The following is an 11,664-nucleotide window of genomic DNA, read 5'->3' on the forward strand; positions in this document are numbered from 1 at the left end:
CCCCTCCACGTCCGGTGACTGGGAGGAAGGAGGAATGGCAAACCCCAACCGGAACTGAGAAAGCGCTGAAAGGGGCGATAAGTGGGCTTTTTCCTCAACGAAGCCGGCAGTCGCAGAGGCCGGAGCCCACGCCGCCACACCCACACCGCGCGCTCCCCTAGCCGCCCAGGGCCGGCTCTGGCCAGCCCCGCGGCCTCTCGCGCACTCCCTGCCCGCCTTAGGGGGAGAAGCAGAAAGCCGGGCTCTGGGTCCTGCCCGCCACGCCTTGCTTCTTCGCGCCCACACACGTCCTCTCACCTGCCGGCCCCCCAGGAGGAGCAGGACGCCTCTTCCCCCTGACGTGCGGCCACCGGCTGAGAGCCCTCCATCGCCTCCTGAGACGCAGCCGCTGCTGGATATTGGGAGGCAGGGAAGGGGGCAGGACCGTGAGGTCAAGGGGCGGGCGGTGACGTCACCGGAGGGGGCGGGTCTGGGGGAGCGCGCAGCCCGGCGGCGCCTTCCCGTCAAGCCCAGAGGCGTCCTGGCTTCCGGTTTGGGTGTGGTCGTGGAGTGGGCTTTGCTGCAGGTGATTGCAGGGAATGGAATGTTGCGGCTGGCGTCTGGCAGATGTAAACCGAACCAAAACACTGAAGGTACGAGTCACCTACCAAACACAGAGGATTCCAGTGGCCAGCGAAGTGATAGGATTGCGTAGCAAAATCCTTAAGAGTTTTATAGCAGGAAGAAGAAACCCTTTCATTTTATACTTTTAAAAACCCCAAAGGCTAGTAATAAGTAGCTCCGGATTTCCAGTCTGGGATTCCATTTTAAGACGTTACACGTTTAACAAATAATTTTGGACGTCTACTACGTGTCAAGCACTGTCACAAATTTGATAGAATCGTGATTTTATGAGCTATGAATGGCATATGTCATCCAGGTTGCCCCCTTCAATTTGTGAGGGACAGAAATTTACGGTTGGTGTGACTTGCCAGATTAAGTACCTGAACATATGTGTAAGGACCTCTCATCTAATTCCCTTTTCATTGACTCCCCTTTCACTTTTCTTGGAAAACAACAAGAATTAGTGTGACTCAATAATATTACGATTTATCTTTCATTCTAAATAAGTGTATGTTTGGAGAAATGTCTGTAGGATTTTAAAAACTGACAAATACTTTGACACTATGTATTTATGTCATCTGTAATGTATGATATTTTTACTTAGAATTTCTTCCCATTCTGGTGTGGAGAGAGGGTCCAGGCAAAAGGGCATTATCCTTTGTGCCTCTATTCTCTTTTCAACTTGCACATCTCCAAATACCTGGAAACTTCATATTGCTCACCTATGCCATCATTCAGATCTCTCAATCAAGTTGTGTACCTTTTCTACATAATCATGAAAATGAACTTGGTCTGTGTCCCATTCTTTCAAGGTTCTGCTCTAGGACTGGACTAATCCCGTCTTCTCTCTTTATTCTAAAATTAATAGATATAAATATCTTTGAAAAGTTCGCTCCGCAAATAACACCAGTTTCTCTCCTAATTTCTTTTCCCTGTTTCTTTCCTTCTTAAATATTTATTGAATGCCTGTTAAACATTAGGGCCTAATGACTAGACGATGATTAGGTGATAGCGATACAGTGATCCCTGATTTCATCAGTCTCATTGTGGGAAGGCAAAAAAATGGAAAATAAATGAAAAATAACATTAGAAAGTAAATACTATGAAGAAAACTTTATAAGGTGAAGAAAAGAGACTTGGGGAGGAGGACAGAGACAATTTTAGACATAGTAGTCAAAGGTGGCCTCTTTGAAGAAGTGACATTTGAGCTAAAAACCTAAGTGATGTGAGTCCTGTGAATATCTAGCAGAAGAGCATTCTAGACTGAGGGAAAATCAAGTGTACACTTTAAAATTTTTCTTTTTTGAGATTTGTCACCTTCTGGTGTATGTTTGTTTATTTGTAAATTGCCCCTCTACCTTTAAAAGAGACTGGTCTTTTCCTGGAGAAGGAGATTCAGAGTGTGAGGAATTTGATGGGAGGGAAAATCTCCATTGCTGGCTTCGAAAAGGGAAGGGGGCACATAGAAAGGAATGGGAATGGCCTCTAGGGGCTTACAGTGGCCTCCAGCTTCCAGCCAATAAGGAGAAGGGGACCTTGGCCTACAGCTGCAAGGAACTAAATTTGGTCAACACCTACATGACCTTGGAAGAAAACCCCAAGTTCCAGATCACAACAGGTCTGCTGGTACCTTGATTTCAACTTTGTGAGGCCCTGGGCAGAGAACCCAGCTGTGATGGGCCCACAATTATGACCTTAGAACTGTGAGCTAATAAATTTGTGTTGTTTTAAGCCACTATGTTTACAGTAAGTTGTTATACAGCAATAGAAAATGAATATACTGAATATTATCTAAGACCCACATTTTTCCACATTTTAACTTCCTTGAAATTGCAATGTATTTTTTTTCTTTTTTATCAGTACAGAAAATAATGGTGTTCTTAAAACTGATGTCATGATTTGGTGAAGTATAGTGTGAATTATTTCAAACAAACAATATAACAGATACCCAGATTTAAATGTATTCTTACATTTGCAAAATGGGGAAGAAAATTGGAATATCACTAGACTTTTCACAGTGAAACTTTTGTCAGAAGAAAGTGGAACAACATATTTTGGGTACTCAAGGGACAAAGAATGCACTAAGGATTTTATATCCAGCAAAACTAACTCTCACGTGCAAAGGGTATAAACTACTATCAACACTTGATATGATGAGATTATCATTTTCATGAGCCCTTCCTGGAGAATTACTAGAGAATGAGCATCAGACAACGAAAATGATGAGAAAAACATTGACCTAAGGATTGGTTCAGGTTCTTTACGGAAAATCATAACCTGTTGTGTGTAATTAATTCTTTATTACTAATTCTCCTGAGTTCTGTCACCTTAACTTTTGAGTTTTTCTATTTTCTTCCCAGCTTTTTCAAGATATAATTGACAAATAAAATTGTAAGATGTTTAAAGTGTGCAATGTGATGATCTGATATATGTATACAGTGTGAAAGGATTCCCTCCATAGAATTGTGTTTTTCTAATTCTGAATCATGTTGTTCTTTCATACCTTGTATCATTTTCTTAATGTCATTTTGCTAGTTTAAAAATAGTAACTTTAGGTTTTGATCTAGTTTGTGACACATCTTTGGGGCATGCTTTCATTATCTGTAATGATGATGTTATACTCCTTATTCTCTCTCTCTCTCTTTTTTTTTTTTTTGCCGTACGCGAGCCTCTCACGGTTGTGGCCCCTCCCGTTGTGGAGCACAGGCTCCAGACGCGCAGGCTCAGCGGCCATGGCTCACGGGCCCATCCGCTCCGCGGCATGTGGGACCTTCCCAGACCGGGGCACGAACCCGTGTCCCCTGCATCGGCAGGCGGACTCTCAACCACTGCGCCACCAGGGAAGCCCTATTCTCCCTTTTATGATAATAATTTTGTATAGTATTTGAACTTGATATTTTTGGGCAGCCCAGTTTTATGTGAAATTACTGTTCTTTAACTTTTAGTATGAGGCAGGCTTCCTAGTCCAATAAGACTACATCCATCTGAAACAAAACTGTATTCCAAGAATGTCAGGTTTCTGGCTCATTGCAAGGAGGGAGGCCACATTCCATGGAGCCCACCATGGGATGCCTCATCAAAGGAAAAGGTAGGTTTATTATAGGAATTTGGGGAAGTGTAGAATTTAGGAGAAATAAAACGAAGTAGTATTTTGATAGACTCAAAAGAAAGGAAGGATGTATGTAAGGGGGCCTACCTTAGGTCTGGACTGTAACATGGACCCTGTTTTTTTGGTAGCTACAGAGTCGAAGTAGGTGAGGAATGTGTCCACAAACCCCTTTTCTGAAGTTCTGGAAGTAGAGGCTGTTTCTCTATCACATAACTCAGATCATCTAGCCAAGAATGGGATATTTCAATCTTAATGAAAGATTTCAAAGAGCAAGTTTTTTGACAATCTATGATTTTAGAGAAAAGAGTTCTCTGTGAGTAAAAAAAGCAGCAGTTACTCATAGTGGGTTTTTTTGGTGACACTACAGCATGTTCTTGGGAGAAATACTATTTTCTGTTAACTTTACAGCTGGCTTTATCTGTGTTTATTATCTATACCTGATGAATGGCAAAGCAGATTTTTACTTTCTTAGTCCAAGCTCATTTTTACTTTCTCACAGGTTTCAGGAAAACTTTTCTAACGTCAGAGAGCTCCTTTTTTGTTGCTTTGGTGTAGTGCTGAAAAATATGGTGGCTTGATTTCTGTGATTTCCTTCATTTCTGTTGTCTCTGTGCTGCATGTGTTTATATGTGTGTATGTATGTATGAATGCATAGTTACATTCTCAAGGCATGGTACAATAATTTTATTTTAAAATCTTTATTTTGGGTAATTTTAGATTTACAGAAAATTTGCAAAGGTAAAACAATTTCTGTATATACTTCACTCAGCTTCCTCTAACGATAACATCTTACATAACCGTGGTCCATTTGTCAAAACTAAGAAATTAATACTGGTTCAATACTATTAACTAGCTACATATTTTATCTGGATTTCACCAGTTTTTCACTAATGTTCTTTTTTCTGTATGAATCCAATCCAGGATACCACAATACATTTAGAATTGCCCTGTCTTGATCATCATGTAAGTGTACATTGTAATGAATATCTTCCTGAAATTTTATGTACAAATTGGATTTCTGCAAATTAAATAGTTCACATCATAAATTATAAAGATAATAAACAACATCTATATTGTGTTTTATAATTACACAGGCTATTTACATGCATTTTTCACTTCATTCTCCTAAGTTATTCACTATTAGCACAGAAAGGATATTTAGCAGTCACCTCAGTATACAACCCTATTGCTTTATAGAGGACGAGTCAAAGAGGTAAAGAGTTTAAATGTCTTGGATAAATTCACATCATTACAGGTACAGAGCCATGACTAGCTTCATCCCTCGTTGAGTATTTCTCTAGTATATTATACCCAGATCCCAACAATTGGAATACCTGTTCCGTGACTGTCATAAAGAATAGGAAGTACTACGTCCTGAGGTCAGGCCTTCATGAACATGGTTGGAAAGCAGCCAACCTCCTGAGTTTTGAAGCAGGCTTCTGTGTCCAAAGATGTTGCGATAACATTTGAACTGGCTTGAAGCTGATTATTACAGACTATTTAGAAGAACCTAGAGGGAATTCCTTTGCGAAGGAAATAAACCTTTTCAAAATGTGAATAATTATCATCATAAGTGGTCTATGAATTAGGATATATGCATATCCCATTTTCCTGAAATATTTTTTAAAAATTGCCCATAGAGCAATAAAAAGACAAGTCATTTTAGATTAACGATTGAAATATATTTTTCAAGGCACTTTATTGTTTGATTTAACTGATTATGCAACAGTGACTAGAGATAAAATATAATAAATCATGCTCCTAAGTTTAACCTTCTTCAAATATTGGTAGAAAACAGATGACAAACCTGAAAATCCCTAAGTGGGACTTCATGTTTTTGTGTCTTTCTAGGCAATATGCTGTAAATGCATCTGGATGTGCCCTAATTGGATGATAAAGGCACCTCAACCCCTTTATGAAAGAGGATGCTCAGAGCCCTACTCCAAAGATGAATTCAGCCACGGTCACTGTTCACCATAGACTCAAACTATACTATCCAATTTCACATCTTTTTTCTTGACTGAAACGACGTTCAGATCATCTCCCTTCTCATCTTCAGCTTGTTTTCTCATCTTTGGTTTGGCAGCCAGCACCTCTAGCCTGGAGGCATCAAACTTCAGCACACACCAGAATCTCCTGGCCTGCCTATTAAAGCAGCTTGTTGGACCCCCACTAGCATTTATGCTTCAATATGCTTGGGTAGGGGCTGAGAATTTGCATTTCTGACAAGTTCCCTGGTGATCTGTGCGCTGCTAGACTTAGGACCAAATTTTGTGCTGCTCTAACTTGCTTCCTCTAACTCATTCTTTGGGCTACCTCTAAACCTCCTTTCAGTACGGCTTTCCTTACTGCGTTCTGGACTGCACGGATCTTTGTGTTAGTCTTTTGTTTCTGTTGCTTAGTTTATTTGCGGTTCCATTCCTCTTGGCTCTGATGTCATGTTATACTCTGGATCCTGCCTTTAGACATGCCTTATATTTACCATTGCAAGGTAACAGAAAAAGAATTAGTAATTTTGGGTACAGAAAATGTTTGTGATTGGCTTTTCTAGCAAAGATAACTGGGATATATGTGGACAGAGGGAGGTAGGTATGGAGATAGAGAAAAAGTTAGTACGGAATTCTGTCACATAAATGTGCAAGGCATCATAAAATCTGAGGGAAGCAGTGATGGAGAATACAATACTGTTGATAATATGGTTAAGGTTATTGTATACTGAGTGCTTGTAATTAAGGTTTCTACTCAAATATAGGCAGCCCCATTATCTCATATAAAATCACAATCGTAATACTCCAGAGTAGATGAAGTTGAAGACTTCAGATACAGCTAAGAAAAACTAGGAAGCTGGGTAAATGGAGAACTGTTCCTATAATCAACTATCAGCAGGAATGAGAAATAGAAACTGACTTTACAATCAACCAGCAGAAACCCAAGAAAGCCTGAACCTACACTCAGGTCAGCTAGCTTCTGAATCCTGTTCAACACTAGGTCACTGATTTCCTTTTCAATGGTGTAGTGCCTAGAGGCACAGCTATTTGCAACATCTTTGCCAGTGACGGGATTCTAGAGAGACCTTCATCACTTACAATTCGTTGTAGGTCTATAAACATTCTTGTGGGGACATACTAGATAACACTATTCTCACTGAAGAAGGTATTGAAAGAGTCATCTCTCACAATCCTCTTATCACTGGGCTTTGGGTGGGATGCTGGATTTTATATTCCAGGAAATAGAGTTCCCAGCAGCTGTTTCTATTCTGGACACTAACCTCACCAATGTGATTAGGGATGCTATAATGCAGGGTGGTAGAAACAGGAAGCAAAGGTGAGGGAATAGATACTGAGTCCAGGTTATCATCTCCAATAAGGTAGGAAGAGAGATATCTGTTTTAATAATTAGTAAAATGACAAGTTTAGAATAAACATACTCTAAAGATTCTTTATTATCAATTAAGATAATATTAAGTAACAATGGCAACAACAGCAAATTACCTGCATGAATCCTCAGCCCTCTGCTGGTGAGATTTCATGTTTAGTTCCAAATGTTGGGCAATTCTGGATGAAAGGAATAGGCAAGAAATAGATTTGCCTACCACCAAGTTTCGTGGATAGATCTGGTGATTGCTTCAAAATGGGAGATGCTCCCATCACTTTTAATACTTCTACTGAACATAAATTATGGTCATTGATGACATCTAATCACAGCTTCTTTTTAGTCATTTAAATTGCTGAAAGACAGGTTGACAGACATCACACTCCTTCTTTCTTGGTAAGAGATCTATCTTCTTTCTTGTTAACAGAATATCAATTTTGTTCAGACATAAGGCTGCCATGAGCTTCATGGGAGGCTAGATTTCTCCCTAACCCTAGATACTGAGTTATGATTGGACTAAAATAGTCAAAATCCCAATCTCCTTAGAGTTGACTGGTTTAGGCATTGACATGTTAGGCGGTTCAGGATAATAAGTGAGAGGTAGTCCTATGGATGGGTTTCTGAAGAAGATTCTCCCTATTAATAAGAATAGACACATCATGGAAATATTCCCTTTTGTGTCTTTGGACTTACTCTGTGAGGAGATGCCTCCTGCAGCCGTTTCAGGTTTTTCCTGGCCAAAATGGACAAGCCTGAGATCAGAAAACTCATATAGTGCATATGCCAAAATCCTAAATTTCCCGGAACTCTGAGTCAGCTAAGCTCTGGAATGCTTGATATGTGAAATAGTTTATTTTTGTTTAAGCCATTTTTAATTGGGTTTCTCATTCTTCTAGCTTAAAGCATCCTAATTGATGAAGGTAGTATTTTTCTCCATTACTGAATAGAAACATTAAGGCAGCAAACTTGTATTACATCTGCACTCTGAAATATCTCAAAGAATTTTACAGAGTTTTACATATTTCATTTTTCTTAGCATATACATGTAAATATATATACAAAATTATAAATATATAAAAAATATATTATACACACACACATATATTTCCTTGGACCACAGTGTGGGTCTTGCTGTGTCACTCTTTAGGGACAATGATGATATTATACTAATTCCATCCTTTTACTGAAGAAGGAAAAAAGTTAACATTGGCAATGTCCCACAGCCTCTCAGCCTGAAGTCAGAATTGATCATTCAAAGTTGCTCAAGAACACCAAGATAAGAAATTTGGATTTTGTTTTAAGTGGGATGTGGAGTCATTAGAGAGTAAGCAGACTAGTGACATTTTAATTATATTTAAAACGAGCATTCTGGCTGCATTGTGGAGAATGGATTATAGCAGAGCAAGAGGAATTTGGTGAGAAGTTTGTGGCTCTAATCAGGTTGAGAGAGGTGATGCTGGATTAGACTAGGTCAATGACAATAGAAATAGAGAAATAGATTTGGAGAATGTTTTGAAGACTGAACTTATTGATGGATTAGATATAAGATACTATGGAGAGATAAATTAAGAATAAATCCTGGATTTTGGCTTGAACAAGTTAGGCATATTTTGGTGCCAGCATTGAGATGGAAAGAATAAATGAGAAAGTGATTTAGGGAAGAAATAAAGAGTTCATTATAACATAATAAAGATATATTGAGTTTAAGATGTACATGAAGAGGAATCAAGTATAAATTTGGATCTATGAACTTGTAGCTTAAAGAAGTCTGAGCTAAATATATAAATTTAATAATATATATATAAATATGTGTGTGTACATGTGCATGTGTTTGTATATGTGTATACACACACACACACACACACACACACACACACACACACACACACAGAGTACTGGGTGATATCCCCAAGGGGGAGAGGGTAGACAGATAAACCAAGAATCCCTAGATCTGAGCCCATATAAACATTAGGTAGAATAGAAAGAGGAAAAAATGAAACTGAGAAAGAACTCCTAGTGAGATAGGAGAAAAACTGGGAGGGGATGGTTTCACAGAGCTAAGAGGAGTGTCTCAAGTGGGAAGCAAATTGGTATAGGAATTCATCACTGTCTGGTTCCACTCAAGTATTGATGCTGGGCTTTGTTCTTAATTTGTTAAGGAATTACCACCCCCTCTTTTCAGTGGAATTAAAAATATACTAGACTGATGAAAATTGGATTTCTACCCAGAATAGTTATTCAGATGGGGGCTCAGCCTTGTTTTAGGATGATTACTGTTTTCATGAATGGCTAAGGGATATTGTGCTGATATCTGAAAATGGAAGGCCATTCACCAGATAGTGATAAGAAAAACAACAATGGGGCTCCTCTGTGACGGCAATCTTATTTACTCACTTGAAGACAGAGGGATGGCCTTCAGACATCAATTAAGCTTCCATGTAGCTCCCTGGTGCTTGACAATTTCCCAACCCACCTCTTTGTCTTGTGCTCTCTCCCAAATTAAGCTTTCTCTTTCAACTCCTGCCACTCCAGTATTCTCCAAGATATGGCCCAGTCCTCCTTCACCTGAGCTCCTTACAGAGAGAATGAACAATTGTTTGACTGTTGATGAAAATTACAGTAAGTCAAGAACAGAGAAATCACCATTAGTTTTCATAGTAGGGTGATCTTTGGTGACCTTTACTAGAGTTTCACTGGAGTAGTAAGGACAGACTACAAGGTGACAGGTGTTGAAGATTAAAAGGGAAGTAAGGAAGAGGAGTTATCAGGTGTGGACAACTCTTGAGAAGTTTTCTGGGAGGGACAGTAGAGAAATGAATTGTGGGAGGTGAAGCTGAAATTGAGTATATGGCTGAGGGGGATTTTTTTTTAAGATGCAAGATAAAAAGCATTTTCATACAGCAGTGGGAATGATTTAGTAGAAAGGGGGAGATTGATGGTATAGGAGGACAAGGGGATATCCGAAGAAGTGATGTCCTTGAAAGGTGAGAGAGAATGGTATCCACAACACAAGGAGAGGAATTGGCTTTTAAGAGGAGCAGGGACAAGTCTTCCATTGTAATAGGAGAACACAGAGAACAGGATATAGTTTAGGAATGTTTAACAGTGGGAAGTTGAGAGAGCACTCCTCTGATAAATCTTTGTCAGCTTCTGCATTTCTATTTCTTTGGGATCTGTTTTCTATTGAATTTGACAGTGCTGTTCTGATAGTGGTTGCATTTTGTCAAATAGATTGTCATGGCATTGTTATCTGCAATGGACTTGGAGACCTTATGAAGGTATTCCTGGGAACTACATCTATTGGGGCAAGCAATTGTTGTAGAGGAACCAGCTATCAGTGAATATGGTAAGTGCATCCTAGAAAGTAGAACACATTCAGCATGTTTAGTGATAGATAATTACTAGTTGCAGAGATCAACTAGTAATAGAGAAAGGAGAGAATTTCTATTTTAACTAGGATTTGATGAGGACCCAATCTTTTTCTTACAATTTTACATGCTAAGTATATTAGTTTTCCATTGTTGCATAATAAATTACCACAAGCATAGTGATTTGAAACAACACACATTTATCTCACAGTTTCTGTGGGTGTGGAGCCCAGGCTTGAGACTGGGTCTTCTGTTTCGGGTGTCAGCAGGCTGTAATCAAGATGTTGGCCAGACTGTGCTCTTCTCTGTAGGCTTGACTAAGGACAAATCCACTTGCAGGCTATCAGGTTGTTGGCAGAATTCGTTTCCTTGCATCTGTATGACTGAGGGTCCCAACTTCTCATTGGCTGTCCACCAGAGGCTACCCTCAGGTCCTAGAGGCTGCCCACAATTCCCTGCCACATACTCTCTGCAAAAGTAGTTCACAGCGTGGCTGTTTGCTTCTTCAAGGGCAGCAGGAGAATTTCGGGCTCAGTCAGCTAAGATAATCATATATAATGTAACAAGAGTCATGGGAGGAACATCCTATCACCTTTACCTTATAGCTTAATCAAAGAAATGATATCCCATTACCTTTTCCATAGGTAAAGCATGGTTGGAAGCAAGAGTACCTTATACAGGGGTGTGATTTATTGGGAATAAATCACAGGGGTGTGATTTATTGGGAATCACTTTAGGGTGGACATGCTAAAGAGTGAAATAATTTCTGTAGACCGGTTTCTGTACGTTTTATACCCTACTTTTCCTCCACTACTCAAATAGTTCTGGTGCCATACTCTAGACACCTCCATATCATGATATGACCTCTACATATCATGATATGTATGGACCTACACTTTCCTGTCACTATGCCAGGTAAGTCTGTATGGGGGTAACAATATTTTATCTAGTACTATGCCTAGATGCTTACTGTGATGGTTAGCAGTGACTTAACTACACATGAAAGTGACCAAGAACCACAAAATATCCCTCTAGATTCAATGTAAATATATACCTAATTCAAGTTCCCCTTGGCTGGATCCCAAAGCTATCCATGACCATTCCAACACCACCTCATCTGAGGCATGAGTGTGACAGAGGGGAAGTAAAAGTGAAAAGAGATAGTCTTAATTATTGCAATTATAATATCTTATTTTTATGAATTTTATAAAA

The 11,664-nt window shown here is 39.4% G+C and overlaps 1 protein-coding gene and 1 long non-coding RNA gene across 11 annotated transcripts in view; one reads left to right on the forward strand and one right to left on the reverse strand.

Moving 5' to 3' along the window:
- The window catches only part of UBA6 (ubiquitin like modifier activating enzyme 6), a 94,949-nt gene extending 94,533 nt beyond the window's left edge, over nucleotides 1-416 (reverse strand). For 3 of the 5 annotated variants that reach the window (XM_019928098.3, XM_019928097.3, XM_019928100.3), the window contains exon 1: nucleotides 298-416. In XM_019928098.3, the coding sequence (XP_019783657.1) occupies nucleotides 298-368 (71 nt within the window). In that variant the 5' untranslated portion in view covers nucleotides 369-416. The remainder of the gene's footprint in view (nucleotides 1-297) is intronic. The other 2 variants (XM_019928099.3, XM_019928101.3) reach the window with 2 other exon arrangements.
- Nucleotides 417-475: 59 nt separating this feature from the next.
- The window catches only part of LOC109548823 (uncharacterized), a 199,662-nt gene continuing 188,473 nt past the window's right edge, over nucleotides 476-11,664 (forward strand). For 5 of the 6 annotated variants that reach the window (XR_012332014.1, XR_012332018.1, XR_012332019.1 and 2 more), the window contains exons 1-3: nucleotides 476-632; nucleotides 5,564-5,911; nucleotides 10,316-10,430. This is a non-coding gene — a long non-coding RNA (uncharacterized lncRNA). The remainder of the gene's footprint in view (nucleotides 633-5,563; nucleotides 5,912-10,315; nucleotides 10,431-11,664) is intronic. The other variant, XR_012332017.1, reaches the window with a different exon arrangement.

Source organism: Tursiops truncatus, chromosome 5 (assembly GCF_011762595.2).
Source record: "Tursiops truncatus isolate mTurTru1 chromosome 5, mTurTru1.mat.Y, whole genome shotgun sequence".
Taxonomy (NCBI): Eukaryota; Metazoa; Chordata; class Mammalia; order Artiodactyla; family Delphinidae; genus Tursiops; species Tursiops truncatus.